The following is a 20520-nucleotide window of genomic DNA, read 5'->3' as shown; positions in this document are numbered from 1 at the left end:
GTAAATGATGTATCATTTTTCTTTTTAGAGATTGATTTGAACACGAAGTGTGTTATAGATGTTGAGGGCAATCAGACCATTCTAAGTCCAGCTAATGCCAACCTCGGTAAAGGAGATGCCAGGTAAGCCATTTACCATATATTGGACTTTTTGCATTATGTTTGTTTTTGTGTTGGTGATTCTTTCTAGATATTGCTCCTTTGAAGAGACTATCGGTCACAGAATTGCAAAATTTAAACAATATGGTAAAAAATTTCATTTAAACAGTTATACACCACCTGTCTTGATTCTCAGTAATGAGCTGTTGGATTGGAATGCTATTAAACTGTCAGGAATAAGGTCACAGTTCCTTCGGTGTGCAAGTTAATCGCAACCAGGATACAGAAAGTGCACTGTCTGCTGTCTGTGAGAAACAAACTTGCTACATATTATACAGAGCCTGAATTAATCCAGCTGTCTAAATGTTCTCCCCATTTCTTCTAAGTTCCATAACTTGCGACAAAATTTCAGTAGCCAGAGTTTACCAAAAAGCGCTGTATTAAAATATTGTCTTCCTCTTTGTCACAGGACATGGAGAGAAAAAACTAAAGGCAATCTTTTATGTGATATAAAGAATTATGACATTGTAATTTTGCCTTGTGGTTAGAATTGTGAATGGTGCGCCCTTTAACCTCTTTTTCTTCATATGCTATAATTTGAACCCCTTTGAGATTACCCTTGTAATTGATTATCTATGTAATACTGAACAAGGAATTCTCTTGTATGAACATCACCCTACATTAAGAGCAGGAAGTGCACTTAAAGTTGATGTCAGCAGATGCTACCAGTACAAAAAACCTGAGCAAATGCAAAATAAAAGCCCATGTGAAATTATACCCAATCTGACAGCAATTATAAAATCACAGTCTAATTGCAGAGGACAATTTAGAAGTTTTAGTTTTTGTGTGTGTTGATGCCTTCTGAATCACTGTGGTTAGATCTCTGACTAGTAATCAGTTCAAGGTATCTGTCATTGTTATTGTCTGTACTGTTAAACCAAAATATTTGTGACATCTTGTAAGATCTTGTCTTGCTGTTTGTTCATTCACTTGCTTGCATGTGTTCAGTGTGATTATACATGTTAGCCGGTCTTTAGGTGCTACATATTATCTTGGCATGTCGACTAATTTTGTTTTGTACATTTTTCCTTTGTTTTGTACATTTTTCTTTTCTCCCCTGAAGTCTAGCAGATTCACACGCCTTCCCTGACTGAGGGAGTGGGACGGAGTTTTGCTCCTTAAATGTCTGTACATCTGTAAGCAGTAATGATAATGAAGGTTGTGCTGGTTCAATTTTCCTTCCCCAAGGAGAAGCACTTGAATGTGACTGAGCCTGGGAAGCAGCTGTGCAAAGCACCTTAGCACAAATCCATCTTCTAGCACTAGTAGGTGTTGGTCACTGAAATTCTGATGAGCTCTGCCACTATGTTGTCCCAAATCACATTACAGTGCGAGGTTAGAGGAGATATAAAAGGCTGAAGGCTATCATGGATACAGTTAATAACTTAGCTCAAATATTTAAATAAAACACAATAAGACTTGTTGTTGAGTGGATTGTGAGCTGTGCTTGTCATCTGGGATTTCACACCTCCAGATTGCATTGATTGCTGTCTCGTTGTGAATAGCCTTGTTTTTCTGCAAAGCTAATTTCCACACATGGCTTTTCCAGTTTTCTAATGTTTGATTGTGATTGAGATGGTGCAACAATAGTCAAGGTCTTGTACAATAATGTTTTTGTACAGTGTATTTAGCGTTGGCTTTGAGAGCGATCTCCTGATCTGAAGGAGTTGGACAGAATGCAAATGAGATTCCTTGGTATGTGTGTGTTTTAATAATTTGTGAATGTTTTTGTTTGGTCTGTGATATGTACAGCCTTGGAAATTTAAACTAATGTAATGAATGTAGACATAATTTGTAATCCTGATAACCACACCATTACCTTATTCATTTTTAATTATAATCAGTCATTAATTGTTTTCCTTCAAGTTTGATCCCTCCAGAAGTTTTCAATATTTTGCCAATTTTACATTAAAACTTAATTTTTGGGAGACTGCACAAACTGAGCTGCTATCCCGCATTTATTATATCCTGTGCAAACCAATTTTGCCCCTTTCCCTGCCTATGGGCTGTGCATTAGCGCAGCCAAGAGGTCAGAGATTGCTGCCCTTGCCGCTTACAAGAGAAGTGTCAACAATGCAAGGAAAATGCTGTCAGTAGTTTTTCTCCTTTTTTATTTCCTCTAGATCCTTTTTTCAGCCTAATTTTTGCCTCTTTCTTCCCCCCGCACCAAAAATGACACCAAGATCAGATACTTAGCAGCAGGGGTTCTGAATCTGAGTCCCACCAGTCACTTCTTTGATAATTCAGCAGTCTGTATGAATGAACGAATTCCATGCGTTTGGAATTCCATTCTAACTTGTCCTTTGTAGCAAAAAATTGGTTTCCATGTTGGGGATAGACTTCAACCAAATGCTTAGATCCCTGATGTGAAACAGAATGTGTACAATACACAGGGCGAGCTGTTTATTTGACTGGCCTCTGATGGATGAGTTCAGCATTTGGAATTTTTATCAAAATTCTTGAATAGAATGCGCCTGAAGTGTAAAAATGTGGAATGTATTTTCCCTTCTTCCCTTTCCTCATATCACCCGACTTGCTATAAATAGAAGCATAAACAATATATTTCTGTCTGGCTGAAATATGTTAGCTAATGGCAGTGAATCAAACGGCACCATTACTAATTGCTAGCAAGTGCTTTGTGGCTTATGTGTAGCTGACACCGAAGCATGTCTTATAATCATAGTGTCCAATATTCAGATTGAAGGAATACGCTGTCCATAAGTCACATTTTTCCTGTGTTTTAAGAATATATTTAAGTGCCTGCTACTCTACTGACAATGCATAACTCCTCATTGCAAGTCTGCTTCGGGGCTCAATTGGTGTTTGGAGAATCAAAATTCAGAATTCTGATTAAATTTACATTGGATTGCATTAGGTACCGTTGTAAATCGAGATCACTATTTTTAAAAGACTTCCTCTTTAAAGTGTCACCTTTTTTGAAATGTTCATTTTACATTTAAAACCTGACATCAAAACGATTCCAGTTACGGATGGGTTGGGGATTTTTAAAGACCAGGTTATAATATCCCTGGATACAATATTTTGAAAAGTTATATTGTATTTGTTGGGTAGATTTTTCTGATGTATTTGTGCTTTGATTCCAGTTTTGCTAAACCCTGATGAGGAAGGGACCTCCTGATTAAAATTCCTGTTGGGTTTTTTTCTCAGCTGTAGATCTCTATATTTTTTCAGGTTTGGCACTGAGTTTCCAAATGTGGCCAGTTTTTGCAGAGATTCTTTTGAGTGGAATAAAACCATCTATAGTCATGAGCCAGCGCTAGTTAATGCCTCCATTGTCTGCTGTCACAAAACTTGATGGCTTTAAATAATGCAAAGGGTCTGGGGCTTTGTGAAGGCATATTTTAAGTCTGATAGCAGGAAACTGGAACATCCTTGTTGCTTTAAAAAATATCCTTTTATGGTAGCTTGATATTTTAAATGTTTCTATTTTTGAAAATAATGTTATAAAAGTGTTAATGTCATACAGATCTGATTGTCTATGGTCCTATGTCAGCTGAAGCTGCAGTAGACATTCCTCAGGTGGGGAATGGATTGAAACAGCTAGGGTTCGCACACCTGATGCTAATCGTGACTACTGCAGGAAGGTCTGCCTGTGAGTCAGACTCTGCTGTCATACCTGTATGTTGATGAATAGCTTGATAGCAATTGCTCTGACGGCTTAGGTAATGAGCTTTTGAATAAGTCTTCTATTTCAAGTTGGCACTGTTTCTGGTTTCAATTGTTGACCATGCTTACTTAACTATACAAATGGAGCCTTTGCTATTTCCCCTTTTCTGAAAACAGAATCTCTTGCTTCAGCCAAAGGTCCACAGACAACCTCTGATATGTTACCTACGTTTGAGCTCATGTTGCATTTACTACATGTGGTGTAAAATGAATCCTTAAACACAAGATTTTTAGAAGTTATCAGAAATGTCAATTGTTCACACAGACACACCTATTGATGTTGAACCATTGATTTAAGTCATTGGTTGTGCTTTAGTTTCAGACTTGGCCAAATGTGTTATTTGTTAATTTCCCCCTTAAATTGTACCTGTTTTAAGTGTCAGTGTACTGTTTCATGTATCTGCCCACTCTGCTGACCTTACCTCTGCATTACTTTGCCATTCCCTGTTTTCCGTTTGGTATCATCTATAAACTTCAATATACTTTTTTCTAACTATATTCAAATCATTTGTATAAATGGGAAATCAGAGGTTCCCAAAAACTAATTATCCCTGTCCTTGCTTTAAATTCCAAAGTGATCTCTCCAATCTCATGCCTGTGTTTCCTTCAATATTGAGTGACCTTGCACTTGCAGCATGAAAGATGTTTGATAATGGGTATCAAAAAAATCAATTGTATTCTTATACACTGGATATTCATAATTAAAATTAGACAAGCACAGCCCTCCTTTTATGAAATATTGCTGACTGCTCCTGATCAGCTGATGCCTCTCACCTGCAGAGGGTAAAACTAGCAGTCAAATACTGCCATTAGCTCAACTAGCCCAAGTCTCCATATTGGTATTGCAGCAGATTTATCAACACTTACTGACATATCAGCTCTGCTGATTCGAGCGATGCAACCTTATTAAGTTGAAGAACAAGACTCTGCAAGTGATTCATGTGCAGTATTTGAACATTTTCAACCTGTTTTGTCCCATAACTTTGAAGCGCAATGACTATATCACATTGGTGAGATAAGGCTGCTACACTGCTATACTATAGGGGTTTGGACAGCAGAGCATTGTTGGCCATTTATTGGCTACTGACTTGCTTTTGTTATTAACTGTTGATAAAAACAGGAAAATCTATCTGGCGCTTGAGACTTTTGGAAAGTCCCAAGAGTTACATTAAGCTGAATCAATCAATTTATTGAAAGCATAATCCATATGCTCTTTTATTCTATATATATATATATATATATAAGAATTGTAGGACATTGAGTTTCTTTAAAAGCATCGCTTCCTAAATGCCCATGACCTGTTCCCATCTCATCACCTCCTCTGTCAATCTGTCTATATGCTTTAATAGTGAAAAATGACTCCAAAAAAAGTTTGTGAGAATTTCTAATTGCTTTAAAAAATTAAGTCAGAACATATTGATATTTTGGAGAATGTGATCAGCCAAACAGTCCTCAAACCTTGCAGTTCTCTCAGAATTAATTCTGGTATGGCTAGTTAAAAGAATAATGTACGGTGTAATGTGGGTCACAATTTGGGTTGGATTTGGTTGATGGGGGTGGTTGCATAGGAAATGAAGAAAGGTGGAATTTAAGAGTGTTGTTTGAAAACTGTTTAGATCTACATCTGAAGATCTATAGTGCAGTATGTGATTTTGAACGAACATCAAAGCATCTGTTTCATTTCATGCAAATTAAATGCTGATGAGTTTGGTAGGAACTTGCTTGAATCTAGCTGCTTAATCATTTTGCTTCAGGGCAGTAATTATGGACTTGATGTGGCAAGTAATATACCCACATAAGAATTCATGTACATCAGAAGTGCACAACCTCAGAGCAGAATGCAAATACTGCATACAGTTGCTCACATTTTTCTATTGGGAACCTCTTGAGAGCAGGGAGAAGGGTGCATTGAAATGCTTGCTTCCAACTCCTGTTTCCAACTCTTTACATTCAGCTCTCTGCTTTGGGAAATGTTTGGTTTATCTGACTCTGTACGGGGAAATTTTATGAAAAAATCCACATTCTATCACACCATTTTGTCTGCTTGGTATTTTTTTTGGAGGGAGTCATGGAATAAGAAAGGGTGGTGTGAGGAAACTGCAGGTGAGAAATCCACAAAACCTTCATCAGTCTTCCTTCCTGAATGAATTCCACAATTCCATCATTTTACATGGATTGAGCTGCCAGTTAGAATACTCAAGTGCATGCAGTGGCATTTTGTGATACTGGGCGGAATCATCCCAGATTCGCACTAAGTGCGGTAGCGGATGGGAAAAAGAACGTTTTACCTGCCGGCCACAGTGGTGACTTTTCACGCTGTATTGCCCCAATCTGCCTTATTAATCATGCATTCCTGGGAGACATGCCGTTTTGATGGTGGGTGGGCTCTCATTTGCCCACCACACCACCACCTCGCCGCTTCCTCATGTTGAGTGCCTTATTTAAAGTGCAGCTGCGTGCACACCTCTCAGTGCTTCAGCCCAGGACTGCTGCACAGAAGACATGGCCCCGAAAGGCAAGAAGATTACAGCCCTCCGATTCAGTAATGTGACCCTGGAACGCCTTTTGGACGCCGTGGAGGCCCACTGAGATGTCCTCTACCCCAGCCCTGGCCGCAGGAAGTCCAGCAATCTCATCTCTCCGGCTTGGTAGGCAATGGCAATGGTGATCAGTGCCAGTGCTGCACAAAAGAGGTTGGCCGTCCTATGTGGAAGGCAAATGAGTGATCTCATCCTTGCTACCAGGGTAAGGCATCCATCTCATCACTCTAAACTCACACAGACTCCGCCCAGCATACGTTCAGTGGCATCTCACTCACTGCCAGCTCAAGGGACATCACCACTCACTCACACACACCCCCACATCTCCATCTGGCGTCATCTTCTCTGGAGACTGCCTCCTCAGCCCTCACCACCTTGAGGCCACTTGCACAGATCAACTTGCGCCCCCACACACACCCTGGGATATCCCCCCCTTCCCCAGCATAACCCTCACCCTGCAGCCTCTTCCCTTGCCTGAGACCACTTCTCCCCCTTCCTTAAGCAAGCCCTAGCCCTGCAGCCGTTGAAGAGCCACATTCTCCTTATTCTGGTCTGGTCAGTAGAGACCTGCCCATGAATCCCCCTAAAAATGATGTGATGCTGCCTGCGAAGCCTGGCAGTGATGACCATGCGTGCTCCCCGAAGTAAGGTAGACAAACAAACCTCAAAGTCGCAAGTGAAGTGCAGCTCGTCAGGTACACATTGCTTATGTACAGTTGTGAAACGCCACGCCGATGTGCTCGTATGATCCAGTGTGGAGGGATGATTCCGGCAAGCTGGGCTTATAATGATATGCAGATGTATTACAATGAGGTTCCTGATGTCTGATGGCAGGGAACATGGCCTGCCATTGATAGGACAATTACAAACTGGTTTCACGACTTTGTGAAACCGATCTTTGGCCTTTTCGCCATATTGTCTGTTCACATCGCCAAACATGCCGCCAACAGGCACAGAAAATTCCACCCGCTATCACACATGGATGCTCAGTAGATTGACTAGCTTAGGTGCACACATCATTTTGGCTTTCCCAGGACTAGTAAATGGCAAATATTAAATTGTGTGATCTTTGATTCGATCTATATATTTGCAATGAAAGCAGGAAGGAATGTCCATTAAAGAATGTTTGGCTCATCAACCCAGTTTTGGTAAATAATTGGATAAGTTTAGAATTGCTTGTTGTGACATTGCATTGCCATTGTGTGACATTGACTGTTTAGATATATGCAAACCATATGAACTGCAATGCAAAATTGTCAGTGTATGTAACTTGTACTATGTGGTACAAATATTGAAGGCAGCAAACCTGTGATATGCCTTGCTCCATATTTTATTAATCATCTTACCTGCTGTGGCAAGGGAAGTGCAGCTTAGTGTTTCACCATTCCAAGTAAATGTTTTGTTAATTTACTTCAAAATTGAGGAATTATTTTTTCCCAGACTATGAAAGATTTTTTCAAGACCTTTTGTTAATGTGCCTGAGAAGATCTTTCAAGTTGCCTGGTAAATGAGTAATTTCTAAACTAAAAACACAATTCAGAACTGTAAAAATAGAGTAAGTTAGCTCCAGTGATCTGAGGGAGAGACATATTCGACTTGAAACGTTAACTTTGTTTCTTTCCCTACAGATGTTGCCATACCTGATTATACCCAATACTTTTTATTTCAGATTTTCAGCATCCGCAGTATTTAGTTCCATTAATCACCTTGGACCTCATTTCTGGTCAGGAATACAGTTGTTTTGTAATCTGATATTGTTCTGATGTTTTGTCAATGGAAAGATTTTGTGCAAGACTACATCCTAAATTATTTTTAGGCTTCATCTCTGATGCCATTGTTAGCAACACCCTGCTCAAAAAATAATCAGCCGTGACACCATTTTCCCCTTCCTCTCCAGCGTTCTTGAATGCCTTGTTACCTCCTAAATCTATGCTGTTATCTCCTGCAACACCTCTCACCCTTTAAAACCCACCTGTTTTACTAGACTTTTGATTACTCCAAATATCTCCTTTGGCTTGGGTTTTTTTCCCCAATTATGTTTCCGTTAAATGCCATAGTTTGCCATGTGTTTCTATACTGAAGGTGCTGTATAAATGCAGAGTTGTTACTTTAAGTATGAATCCACCCTGCCAAGTCCTGAAGACTTTAGAATTTTTAAATTACTTTGTATATGTTGTTGATTCATTTCCAGTGTACAAACACTTGGACTAAATTGATCTTTGATAATTCTTGCATTAGCAGCTTGCTTTACCCATCCCAGCCCCAGTATTTTCTTATGGAAAAGAAAAATCGGATGAGTGTAAAAAGGACTGCCATTTCATTGTTGCCCATTCTGCCGAAGATCAATTTCATAATTCTAGTACCCAAAACCACCTTAACATGTTTTAACACATTTTTTATTATTATTCCTAACCCTGCCTCTTTTTTTCCTTTCATTCTCTTCCTTTTATTCTTGGCCCCCTCCCTCAAAACTAGCATGGGGTATTTGTGACTAACCAGAGCAACTTACATTTATGTAATGAGTGCTCAGATTGCAGATCCAACTGGTATTTTCTGATTTGGTAAGATTTAAATTGAAACTGAGTTCTTCCTGCTGCTTATGACTCAGTTTCACAGAAGCACATTTACAAACAGCCATATGGAACAGCTTTGGAGAAGTCCTAATAGCTGAATACGGACTTAATGGAGAGCTGTTTGCTCCGTTGTCGTATGATTTTCTTGATAGCTGTGACTGCTTGTGTTTTGCAAAACTATGTATGGAATGCTGTGATATTAGAAGTGGATAGTGCTTCTCAGTCAGGCACAGAATTTCTTCCATTTTTGTTCAAACGCTGAACTTAGGGTGGAGGGGAAGGGAGGATCAAGTACAGTTTTGGTGATTTGATAACCTGCAGAATATTTTTTGGAACCGAAGTATGACTTTGCAGAATTTAGGGTGGGGAAAGCTAAAGCTGTACATGTTTTGATTGCAGCTGCGTACCATGGTTCAGATAAGCTCAGTGTTTCTGTCTCCTAAATAAAAGGAGCCATGCTTGAATCACTGAAGCTTCTAAACATTGCATTTGAAAGCTGGACTGAGTGTTCCATTGGGACCCTATCTTTAGTAAGGATCAGCAGCAACAAATCTTCTGTAACGTTACTTCTTTCATTTGACTTGTTGAATATATTTCATCTTTGGGTGGTCGTAGTTGCTCTTGATTACATCGGATGTACAACACCGGTACAGGCTATTCAACCCAATCAGTCCAAGTCGGCATTTATGCTCTAATCTGGTCTCCTCCCATCCTTCCTCATCTAACATTATCAGTATAATCCTCTATTTCCTTCACCCTCATATATTTATCTAGCCTCCCCTTTAGACATGCATATATACAATTCGCTTCAATCACCCTCTGTGGTTGATAATGTGCAAGCCACAAGATGATTATGCCCCTTTAAGGATTCTTCAGGAGAATAATGAAAGATGAGAAAAAGCTATTTGGCCTCAGTTTCTACTGTAGCATCCACTGCATTTCAAATACTCACAGTATCCCAAATATCAGGCATGGCAATTTTTTTTTTCAAACAGTGATCACCCTAAACAATTTTTAGGACAATTTTTAAATTTTACCTTGGTATGGTATTTAGGCTTTCCTAATTTGAGAGATTTTAAATATACCAAATAAGTTCTCTTTAATCTAGTTTGAAGTCAAATAGTAAACATGTATTTCTAAATAAATTGCTTTTTGTCATTGCATTATTGCAATGTGTCACTGATTTTTAAAAAAACAAAAAGCAAAGAAAATATTGAAAGAATCTGCTGCAAATTGAGACTAACACCCCAGGTTAAAGAAGGGAGCTAATGCTGGAGCACACTCTCGCTAAAAAGAATTTTTAAAGAAATAAAATCAAGAAAAATCTTTAAAATTCCATCTCTCTTGCAGTAGAACGAAGGATCTAGTGATACATCTGGTTTCAGGAGCTATGTTCGAAAACTATAAATTTAATCTGGAAATAAAATAATTTTAAAAGCTCAACTATGCCAAATTTGCTTCCACTTTATTTGATTTCATCTAAATGATGTTCAGTCAATAGCATATGGACTATTTCAACAATATACAACTAAGGTATGCAGAACAAGTCTTCTAAGAAAGGGTTAGAAAGTATGACCGCTGTTAAGTAAGGGAGGGGAAGAATCTGCAGAAAAGTTATAGATGGATCACGAGAGAAAAATGCAAGACGCCCAAACTCTGAATAATATATTCTACTTTTCTATGCCTAACATGTTGGAGAGATGACGTGAAGGAGCAAGAGAACAGGATGATGAATTATATTGTTTTTGCAGGAATGTATCTTAGAATTTGATTATAACTACTTTCATCGGCAGATTGTATGAAATATAACCTATTTCTAACAAAACATCTGTTTGAATATAAGTCTGGATGCTGTCCCAAATGTCAGTAATGCCACTTTTAAATTGCTTGTTGTAATCTATTTTGTCCCTCCTAAATGTTGGCTCATCTGAGTTTCAAAATCTGTGCAATGTGGATCAAAGGAGGGAGATATCCATTGACAAGAGTGTTTGTAGGTCAAGGTTGTGCACCAGATCACTGTTTTATTGTCTAGATGTACAGTAGGCTTTTGGTACAGGACTAGTAACCCAGAGATCTTGGGTTCAAGCCTCACCTTTATGAAAGTTTTCAAAATGTTTTAAGAAAAACAGATTGGTTCACTAGTGTCCTTCAACCAAGGGAGCCTGCCACCTTGCTAGTCAGATAAACATTCCCCTGTCCACCATGCTATTGACCTCAGAAAATCCAATTTGACTAATTGACATAACCTACTTTTCGTAAATCCATGTTGATTTTGATTCCCTTTGATCAGTTGATTGTGTAAGTACTCAATCATTCTGCCTTTGACTTAATTTCCCCACAAATTATCATTCCCCACAAATTATCAACAAGCCGACAGGTATGTAGTTTCTCACTCCCTCACTTTAGAAATAATAAAGTGTCTTTTGCAATTTTCCAATGCAAAGAAACAATTTCTGAATCTAAAGCTTTGAAAAATTATGACTAATTGTTAGGATTGCATAGATCTGCAGTTTCTTCACTTATTCTAACACCCTGTGCGGAAGCCATCAGGTCTTGAAGATTTATCTAGTTCAACTATTTTCTCCATTACCAATTTTTATTTGTGTTAAATCCACAATCCATTTTTGGATTCCTTTGTATCGTTTAATAATTTTTCTTCCCTACTCTGATAATGAACACAAAGTACTCATTTAACAAATAATTTCCTTATTAATCAATGTCCTCTTGCCTATGTCCTCCTTTAGTGGGCCTGTGTTCCTTTTTAGCACTCCTTCACAATATATTTATAAAATGTTTGTTAGCTTTGATATCCCTTGCAAGTTTTATTTCATATTTGATTTTAGTACCTCATAACTTTTCTTTAATACTTCTGTTTTTTATTGCTCTCCCAGTCTGTTGGATTTCTGCTAATCCTTGTAAACTTGATACACTCTTATCTCATTTGTTAACCGTGGTTGCACAGCTACACAAGTGGAGCCTTTGCCTTTTCGGGGATGTGCTGACTTTGTAGCATACCGAATATTTCCCATTATTTGTAGGTTTATCCATTAACATTTCAGCCTAGTTTACTGCAGGTAAGTTATTTCTCTTCAAAGTTTGCATTACATAATTGAAAACTTTGGCTTGTGATCTCCCTTCTCCCTCAAACCTGATAACAAATACAATCACATTATGAGCAATGAATAAATGAAACTGGACATCTGTTTTGAGTTAGTGCTATTTTGTGCAATGCTTTCAAATATTGTGTCGACAGGAGATGAAAAAATGTGTTGGTTTGGCCAAAATGGTCAGCTCTCACGTGCTTCCAAGCATCCAGTTAAAATGCAGAACTTTTAGGTACTAACAATTAGATTTTCTTGAGTAAATTATCAGTGATAAATTCTTCTTCTTCTTCTTAGGCTGTGCCTCGGGGCCAAGGATGACTTGCTTCCACACTAAAAATGAGTTCTCAGGTGACTGAAGAGTCCAATGCGCGACCTAAAATCTCTGTCACAGGTGGGGCAGACGGTGGTAGGGGGAATGGGTGGGTGGGGTGCCCGGGTTGCCATGCGCTTCTTTGGCTGTCGATGCTTGGCTTCAGCTAGTCCTTAATGATGAGACTTAGTGTTCGACTCCTTCCCAGATGCTTTCCCTCCACTTCGGGTGGTCTTAGGCCAGGGATTCCCAGATGTCAGTGGGGATGTTGCACTTTTTCAAGACAGCTTTGAGGGTGTCCTTGAAGCGTTTCCCCTGCCTTCCTGGGGCTTGCTTGCTGCATCGAAGCTCCCAGTCGAGTGATTGTTTCAGGAGTCTTATGTCAGGCATGCGGACGATGTGGCCTGCCCAGCGGAGCTGGTCGAGCGTGGTAAATGCTCCAATGCTGGGGATGTTGGCCTGAGCGAGAGCACTGACATTGGTGCGCCTATTCTGCCAATGGATTTGCAGGATCTTGCAGAGGCAGCACTGGTGGTACTTCTCCAGTATCACTCTGGAGTGATAAATAATAATTGGCCTGATGCACATTCTGTTGAAAGCTGAACCTTAAACATGTCTGAACAGAGATGAGAAATAATGGGATAGCAGGGAACGTAGAACTGTAAGAATTGTGTTAAATAAGTCACGGGACAAGAATGCAGTTAAAACACAAGAAGACACGTTTATGTCTTTTTCAATTGCTGTGAGTCAGATGTTTAAAAATTATTGGAAAGGATATGTTAAAATGTAGCTTTGGTTTTGGCATCTCTGGTGCTGAAAAAGTCATACAATCATTACGGCACAGAAGGAGGCCATTCAGCCCATCATGTCTTTTGCCAGCTCTCCATAGAGCAATCAAGTCAGTCCCATTCCATCGTTCGTAGCAGCCAAGATGTTAGTCAGGACACAGGGAGTACCCTTGTCCTTCAAATAGGATTTTTTTTTTCCCCTGAAGAAGCAGACAGGACCTTGGTTTAGCATCTTATCTGAATCATAGCATCTCCAACATTGCAGCACTCCCACAGCAAAGCTGAAATGTCATTCTAGATTATCCTCCGAGATTGTTTTGTTCTCCAGATGTGGGCAATGTTGTCAAATGTCATGAAAATTTAATAATTTTCATTATATTTTTGTGATTTATTGTAAAGGTAGGTTAATAGTGGGGTTTGGATTAGTTTCTCTGTGTGAGGTTGTGTGTGTGGGGGTTTTAATTGAATTGCAGACTGCTAGCCTGGAACTTTTGAGTTATCAAAAGAGAAGCTAGGTTTGAAATGCTAAATATGTAAACATGGCTGAAGTTTTAGAATGTGAGGTGTAAAGAACATTTGCATTTTTAGATAAACCAGAATAGCGAATTTCAAAGAGATGGTGTTAGGTGTTACACCTAGCCAACAGAGGCTAAGCCAAACAGTGTTTATTTTCCCCAAAGATTACTGATAATATGAGTACTATGAAAGATTTATTTTATGGAAAAGGTAAAGTTGCAAAGGTATATTGGGACAATGGAATTTATATTAAAAAGGGAGAAACATGTATATAGGAAATGAGGTTGTGTGTGAGGGGGAAGGCATTTTAAGATCTAACAAGTGTGAAAAGCAAAAACAGAATTACCTGGAAAAACTCAGCAGGTCTGGCAGCATCGGCGGAGAAGAAATCAGTTAACGTTTCGAGCCTTCATGGCCCTTCGGCATGTATGGCTCCTCCTGGCTGAGGATCAAACAATTCCAGTTTGCAATTAGACCATAAGACATAGGAGTAGAAATTAGGCCATTTGGCCCATCGAGTCTGCTCCGCCATTCAATCATGGCTGATAAGTTTCTCAACCGCATTCTCCCGCCTTCTCCCCGTAACCTTTGATCCCCTTACCAATCAAGAACCTATCTATCTCGGTCTTAAATACACTCAATGACCTGGCCTCCACAACCTTCTGTGGCAATGAATTCCATAGATTCACCACTCTCTGGCTAAAGAAGTTTCTCCTCGTATCTGTTCTAAAAGGTCTTCCCTTTACTCCGAGGCTGTGCCCTCGGCTCCTAGTCTCTCCTACTAATGGAAACATCTTTCCCACGTCCACTCTATCCAGGCCTATCAGTATTCTATAAGTTTCAATCAGATCCCCCCTCATCCTTCTAAACTCCATCGAGTATAGACCCAGAGACCTCAAACGTTCCTCATATGTTAAGCCTTTCATTCCTGGGATCGTTCTCGTGAACCTCCTCTGGACCCTCTCCAGGGCCAGAACATCCTTCCTGAGATACGGGGCCCAAAATTGCTCACAATATTCTAAATGTGGTCTGACCAGAGCCTTATAAAGCCTCAGCAGCGCATCCCTGCTTTTATATTCTAGTCCTCTCGAAATAAATGCTAACATTGCATTTGCCTTCCTACCTACCGACTCAACCTGCAAGTTAACCTTAAGAGAATCCTGGACTAGGACTCCCAAGTCCCTTTGCACTCCAGATTTCTGAATTCTCTCCCCATTTAGAAAATAGTCTATGCCTCTATTCTTCCTACCAAAGTGAATGACCTCACACTTCCCCACGTTGTATTCCATCTGCCACTTCTTTGCCCATTCTCCTAACCTGTCCAAATCCTTCTGCAGCCTCCCCACCTCCTCAATACTACCTGTCCCTCCACCTATCTTTGTATCATCTGCAAACTTAGCCAGGATGCCCTCAGTTCCTTCATCTAGATCATTTAATGTATAAAGTGAAAAGTTGTGGTCCCAACACTGACCCCTGCGGAACTCCACTAGTCACCGGCCGCCATCCTGAGAAGGACCCCCTTATCCCCATTCTCTGCCTCCTGCCAGACGGCCAATCTCTTATCTATGTTAGTACCTTGCCTCTAACACCATGGGCTCTTGTCTTACTGAGCAGCCTCCTGTGCGGCACCTTGTCAAAGGCCCTCTGGAAGTCCAAGTAGATAACATCCATTGTCTCTCCTTTGTCTAACCTACTCGTTACCTCCTCAAAGAATTCTAACAGATTTGTCAGGCATGACTTCCCCTTGATGAAATCATGCTGACTTTGCCCTATTTTATCATGCACTTCCAAGTATTCTGAAATCTCATCCTTAATAACGGACTCTAAAATCTTACCAACGACGGAGGTCAGGCTAATCGGCCTGTAATTTCCTGTCTTTTGCCTCACTCCCTTCTTAAATGGGGAGGGAGCAATTTGAGAAGCTTCACTGTTACCATTTGTGAAAATTGTATATTTGTGAAAATTGTGTGAGCGTATGTGTGTGCAACTCTGATGTCACTTCTATTATTTATAGATTTCAATTTGGCGCATTAAACTTTAACAACATTCAGGTTGTTTCCTTTGCTGAGTTGCTGTAGCCTACAAGTGCAATATTGTGTTTATTCTACAGAAGGAACTTGTACACAGTATAGGATTAGATCACAATTTCCTTGTAATTATTGAGCCATAAATAAATATTTTGGGGGGTGGGGGAAGGGTATTCTCTATTTTGCCGGAATAACGAAGAGGAACTGTATGCATTGAAATTGTATGAACTGAGGAAGGAATGATATACTTGGCATGACTTGATGCCTCCTAAATTGCTCACTTGTCATGGTGCACTGCTGATCTAGTCTTCAGCTGCTACATTTTTTTTTCTGTTGTCTGATATTGAGTGCCAAGTGCCATTTCCCCATCCGCTTTTTGCTGAAACTCTGTTGCCTTAGTTACAGTACCAGCTGTCGGTGTGTGGGGGAGCACAAAGAGGGGCTGGTTATTGATGCCACAGTTGTTGGAGCATTTCTGACATTTTAAATCCTTTTAGTTGTTGTCAACTTTGCACCATAATACAAGTTATTTGTATTCAATATGATGATGACTGACTTATGATCTTATAGAAGAAATCTTGGGTTTTTCCTTTGCTGTATTATTGTCCAGGTTTAAATATACTTAAGCTCTTGCAGATACCAATTCAGTTGGTCCATCTAACCTTTTTAGTTAAATATGATTGTTATGTCTAAATTGTGCTTTGGGAAACACTTAACTGCATACTTGTACATTTTGCATTTAATTGAGTGAGATGTTATTGCTCATAATTGTGCACTGTATGGGCTTTTCTTTAGGACACTTGAAGTATTGTCTCTGACTTTATACCCAGCCACACAAATGCAGCAACAAAATGAACTTTATAAATTTGCCTTTAAGTATTACAGTTGATGGCAGGAAACTTAAAGAGTGAGGGATTTGAAATGAGAGGAAAGGTAGACCATTGGATTTAAAAACTAGTTGGAAGGGAGAAACAGTAGGAGATGAGAACAGTTTCTCAGTGATTAGTGATGGTTCCAGGGATTTTTTTTCTCTGACGTGGATTATTTAGGATTGAGGAAGTGGTGTCTAAATTTGTATATAATAAAAAAAGGAGGCAGAGTAAATAATTCAGAGAAATGAAGTTGCAAGGTGGCATTAATAAGGTGGTGTCAAAAAAGTCACTGTCAGTAAGCATGAGTTGGTACATTTTCATTTAAAGTAAGCAATAACTATACTTTGGGGAAAGCCAGATGAAGTGAACCCATTGGATGGCTAGTTTCACAGGTATCAGAGTCATAACGGTGCAGAAGGGAGCCATTTAGCCCATTGTGCCAACGCCAGCTCTCTGTCAAACAGTCTCGTCCCATTCCCCCGCTCTATCCCCGTGGCTCTGCAAGTTTATTACCTATCCAATTTCCTTTGCAATCAGTGATTGTTCAGGCAGCTTAATTGCATGGCTGCCAATGGTGGGAAATAAAGGAGACAGCACAGATGGGGAATAGGGAAAGGAGGATGCACAGAATATCAGAGTCCGAGGAGAAGGAAAGTTGTAGGGCTGGAGGTGGTTACAAAGGTTAAGACGTTTCTTTGGTCATGTGTCTACCTTTCAGATGTCCAGGAAGTATGGTCGGAAGATTGATCTTTCAGACCCACATATTTTAATTTGTTACCATTGTTATAAGCACACATCTCAATGAGGATATTCGTTGGATTAGCTCATTTGTAGATCTGTCACTATTGGAAACTTGCTATTTGAGGTGGATGACCATACATGCTAATAGCCTGATGCATGGCTCTAACCAGACAAACTGAATAAAGCTTAACCGTGCTCAATGCTGGTGAGTTTTGTGAGTTTTAGCTGGTGAAACTCTAGCAATATTCCTGCACAAACTTGGGGTCCCCCAACCTTGTTCTTGGCAACTTATAGCTAAATTCACTAGGTTGTAGATCTGCTTGAAGATAGAGTTTGCATTCCGTTAAAGCTTTTTAAACCAAACTGTTAAATAACCCGTGAGCAATGGTGGTAGATTTCCAAGCAAGTTCGACACTCAAAAAAAAGACTCAAACCACCCAATCTCACCTGATGCTAGGCTGTTGGTAGAGATGTTTGATTTGTGGTGGCACTATAGCCTCAAAGATAATGTAGGAATTCAGTAATATATCATGCCATTAATCTGACAAACTCTCGATTGTGTTATTTTCTACTCCGGTTAGTTCTTGTAGCGGTTTCACCATAATTTGTAATCCTTCAGTCATAATGTCAACTGAACACCTTAGGTATACCTGTCAGCCTTGGCACCTGCTGCTAGCCTTAAGAAAACAAAACAAAGCTCTGACCTCTGATATAGAAATAGAAAATAAGTACATACAAGAATAATTTGATATATGTTATCCTTCCTGTAAAATTTTATAGACATGCTACTTCTGTCATTATTTTCTGTCACAATTAAACCTACCTATTAATTTTACTTCCCCCGATTGAATTCTCTAATCATTGTTCCAGTTATGCTGTAGTATACTTGCCTCTGAGATTTTCCAGTTTCACCTCCTACATGTGGCATGGTATCCACAGAACAATTCATCTTGCAACTTCTAAAATCAGACATGTGGCCCAAAGTAACCTATCTCCAACCCACTGTCAAAAGCTGCACCCCTGGCCATTACTGGCAATTAGCTGGGAATGCATTTTATTCACTGGGTGGTGGGGCATGGTTGACAAATTAGTTTCCCCAGCATTAGTCTAGACATCCCTCTCATGTAAAATAAATGTTTATCAGTAGAAACATTTTTAGGAGCAAAGGATATTCGAGTCACACAAGTTTTTTATATAGCTCAAAAGGCTTAATTGAGTGAATGCTATGAATTTACATTAATTACATTTATATGAATACCTTTACGTGGACATAATTTAGCCAGTTTTTAACAGTTACGTTGCAAGTCCCTGTAGACTAATGCAGTAAGTAGTATACTCAAAGACACAAGGGGTTTATTCTATAAATTTACAACTTTTGGATCTTTTAAAAGATACCTATCGGTAATCCCCATCACTGATGCTAGTGGCTGATGGCCAATAAACAAAACAAAACTTTAGATTATGGAAAAATTTATCAGTACAGCTAAAAGATTTTGCTGTTCAGAATTTAGCTTATTAGTCGAGCTATTATTATGGTAAGAGTGTGATAACTGCCTGTTGCAAATGTACTTTCTTGTGGCTTTGCGATGTGTGCCCCAGAAGCAGTGTGAAAATGTATGGAGAATCCAATAAAGTTTACCTTGGTTAAATATTCATGTTAAATGAAGAAAAAACTTCAGTGGAGAATGGAAAGGGAGAAAATGGAGAAGGCTGTCAGGAATAAACCAAACTGGAAAAAACAGCTTACAACAAAGGTCATAAAACAGTGATCATTTTTGCAGCTGGATAAAATGAGACATTTTCTGCAACTAAATGCAGAGGCAGAGATGACCTGACTACCTTGTACAGTGTGGAACAGAAGGTGTTCCAAAATAAATTTCACTTCAAATTCAGTGTGTTAAACCAGATAATGAGGAACTGTTTTGTTGCTTCTTGGGTGAAAGGTTATGACAAGTGCTGAAAAGAAGGTAATGGAACAGTAAGAACGTGAATTCAATCTGAATGAGTTTAGCACGATAGAAAATTTGTTTGTGTTACACATTGAAAGATTTCTGCATTTTTAAGTTTAATTTTGGAGCAACTGGAGATCAAGTGGAAACTGACCTCCCTCAATTGAAGCACAAAATAGTGATTGGTGCTCAGTGAAATGCAGACAGCTTCTTTAACATATAGATGAGCAAAAATTCAGAAACTTGGTCCTCGAAGCTGATTGAAATAATCTGCTGAGGGATACCGAGTATTAGGTATGTGAGCCCTAGCTTCTGCTGATCAGTCAAAGGGGCTGTTTCAATTGCTGGCAATTAGTCTGTAAGGTACAGACAAATTCAAACCCTTTTAAATCATTCAACCATCAAGGGAGTTTTGGTCTAAGAATTCAGGTTGTACATTGTTAGAAGCATTGGTATGTGAGAACTGGACAATATGTGATTTAAGTGGACAAAAAGTGTCAAGAACAAAAGAATCTGATGACTACCATGATTAACATTGAAGGAAGACCATCCAATATAATTTTTAGTTATTTGCTGCATGCAGCCAATACTATACGAGGTGGCGAAAAAAGGATTAATGGACAAAGAAAGGCTCCATATGAGCTAGTTTCTGTTTAGACAGGCTAAATGAGTGATCAAGAACATGGCAGATGGAATATAACGTGGAAAAATGTGAAGTTTCCCACTTTTGGTAGGAAAAACAGAAGTGCAGAGCATTTCTTAAATAGTGAGAGATGGGGAAGAGTTGATGTCCAAAGGGGCCAGGAGTATTGTGTACAGTTTTGGTCTCCTTAACTAAGGAAGAAATGCATAGAATGAGTGCAACAAAGTTTCACTAAATTAATTCCTTGGATGAACGGATTGTCCAATGAGGAGAGTTTGAGGAGATTGGGCCTATATTCTCTGGAGTTCAGAAGGATGAGAGGTGATCTCATTGAAACGTCCATAATTCTTACAGGGCTCAACAGGGTAGATGCAGGAAGGATTTTTCCTTGGGTTTGCGGGGTGTGTGGTCTGGTCTAGAATCAGGGGTGACGTTTCAGATTAAGGGGTAGGCCATTTAGGACTGAGATGAGGAGAAATTTATTCCTTGAGGGTGGTGAATCTTTGGAATTCTCTACCTCTGAGGGTTGTGGAAGCTCAGTCATTGAGTATGTTCAAGACAGAGATTGATATATTTATAGTTATTAAAGACATAAAGGGATATGGGATAGTC

The 20520-nt window shown here is 39.3% G+C and overlaps 1 protein-coding gene across 1 annotated transcript in view; it reads left to right on the top strand.

The window, feature by feature from the left end:
- Positions 1-20520, top strand: part of LOC144689927 (kinesin-like protein KIF13B) — a 142389-nt gene that overhangs the window by 25197 nt on the left and 96672 nt on the right. The window contains exon 2 of the mRNA XM_078557445.1: positions 29-122. Coding sequence (XP_078413571.1) covers positions 29-122 — 94 coding nt within the window. The remainder of the gene's footprint in view (positions 1-28; positions 123-20520) is intronic.

Source organism: Cetorhinus maximus, chromosome 14 (assembly GCF_964194155.1).
Source record: "Cetorhinus maximus chromosome 14, sCetMax3.hap1.1, whole genome shotgun sequence".
Classification (NCBI taxonomy): domain Eukaryota; kingdom Metazoa; phylum Chordata; class Chondrichthyes; order Lamniformes; family Cetorhinidae; genus Cetorhinus; species Cetorhinus maximus.
This window is presented reverse-complemented; position numbering and strand designations above follow the sequence as displayed.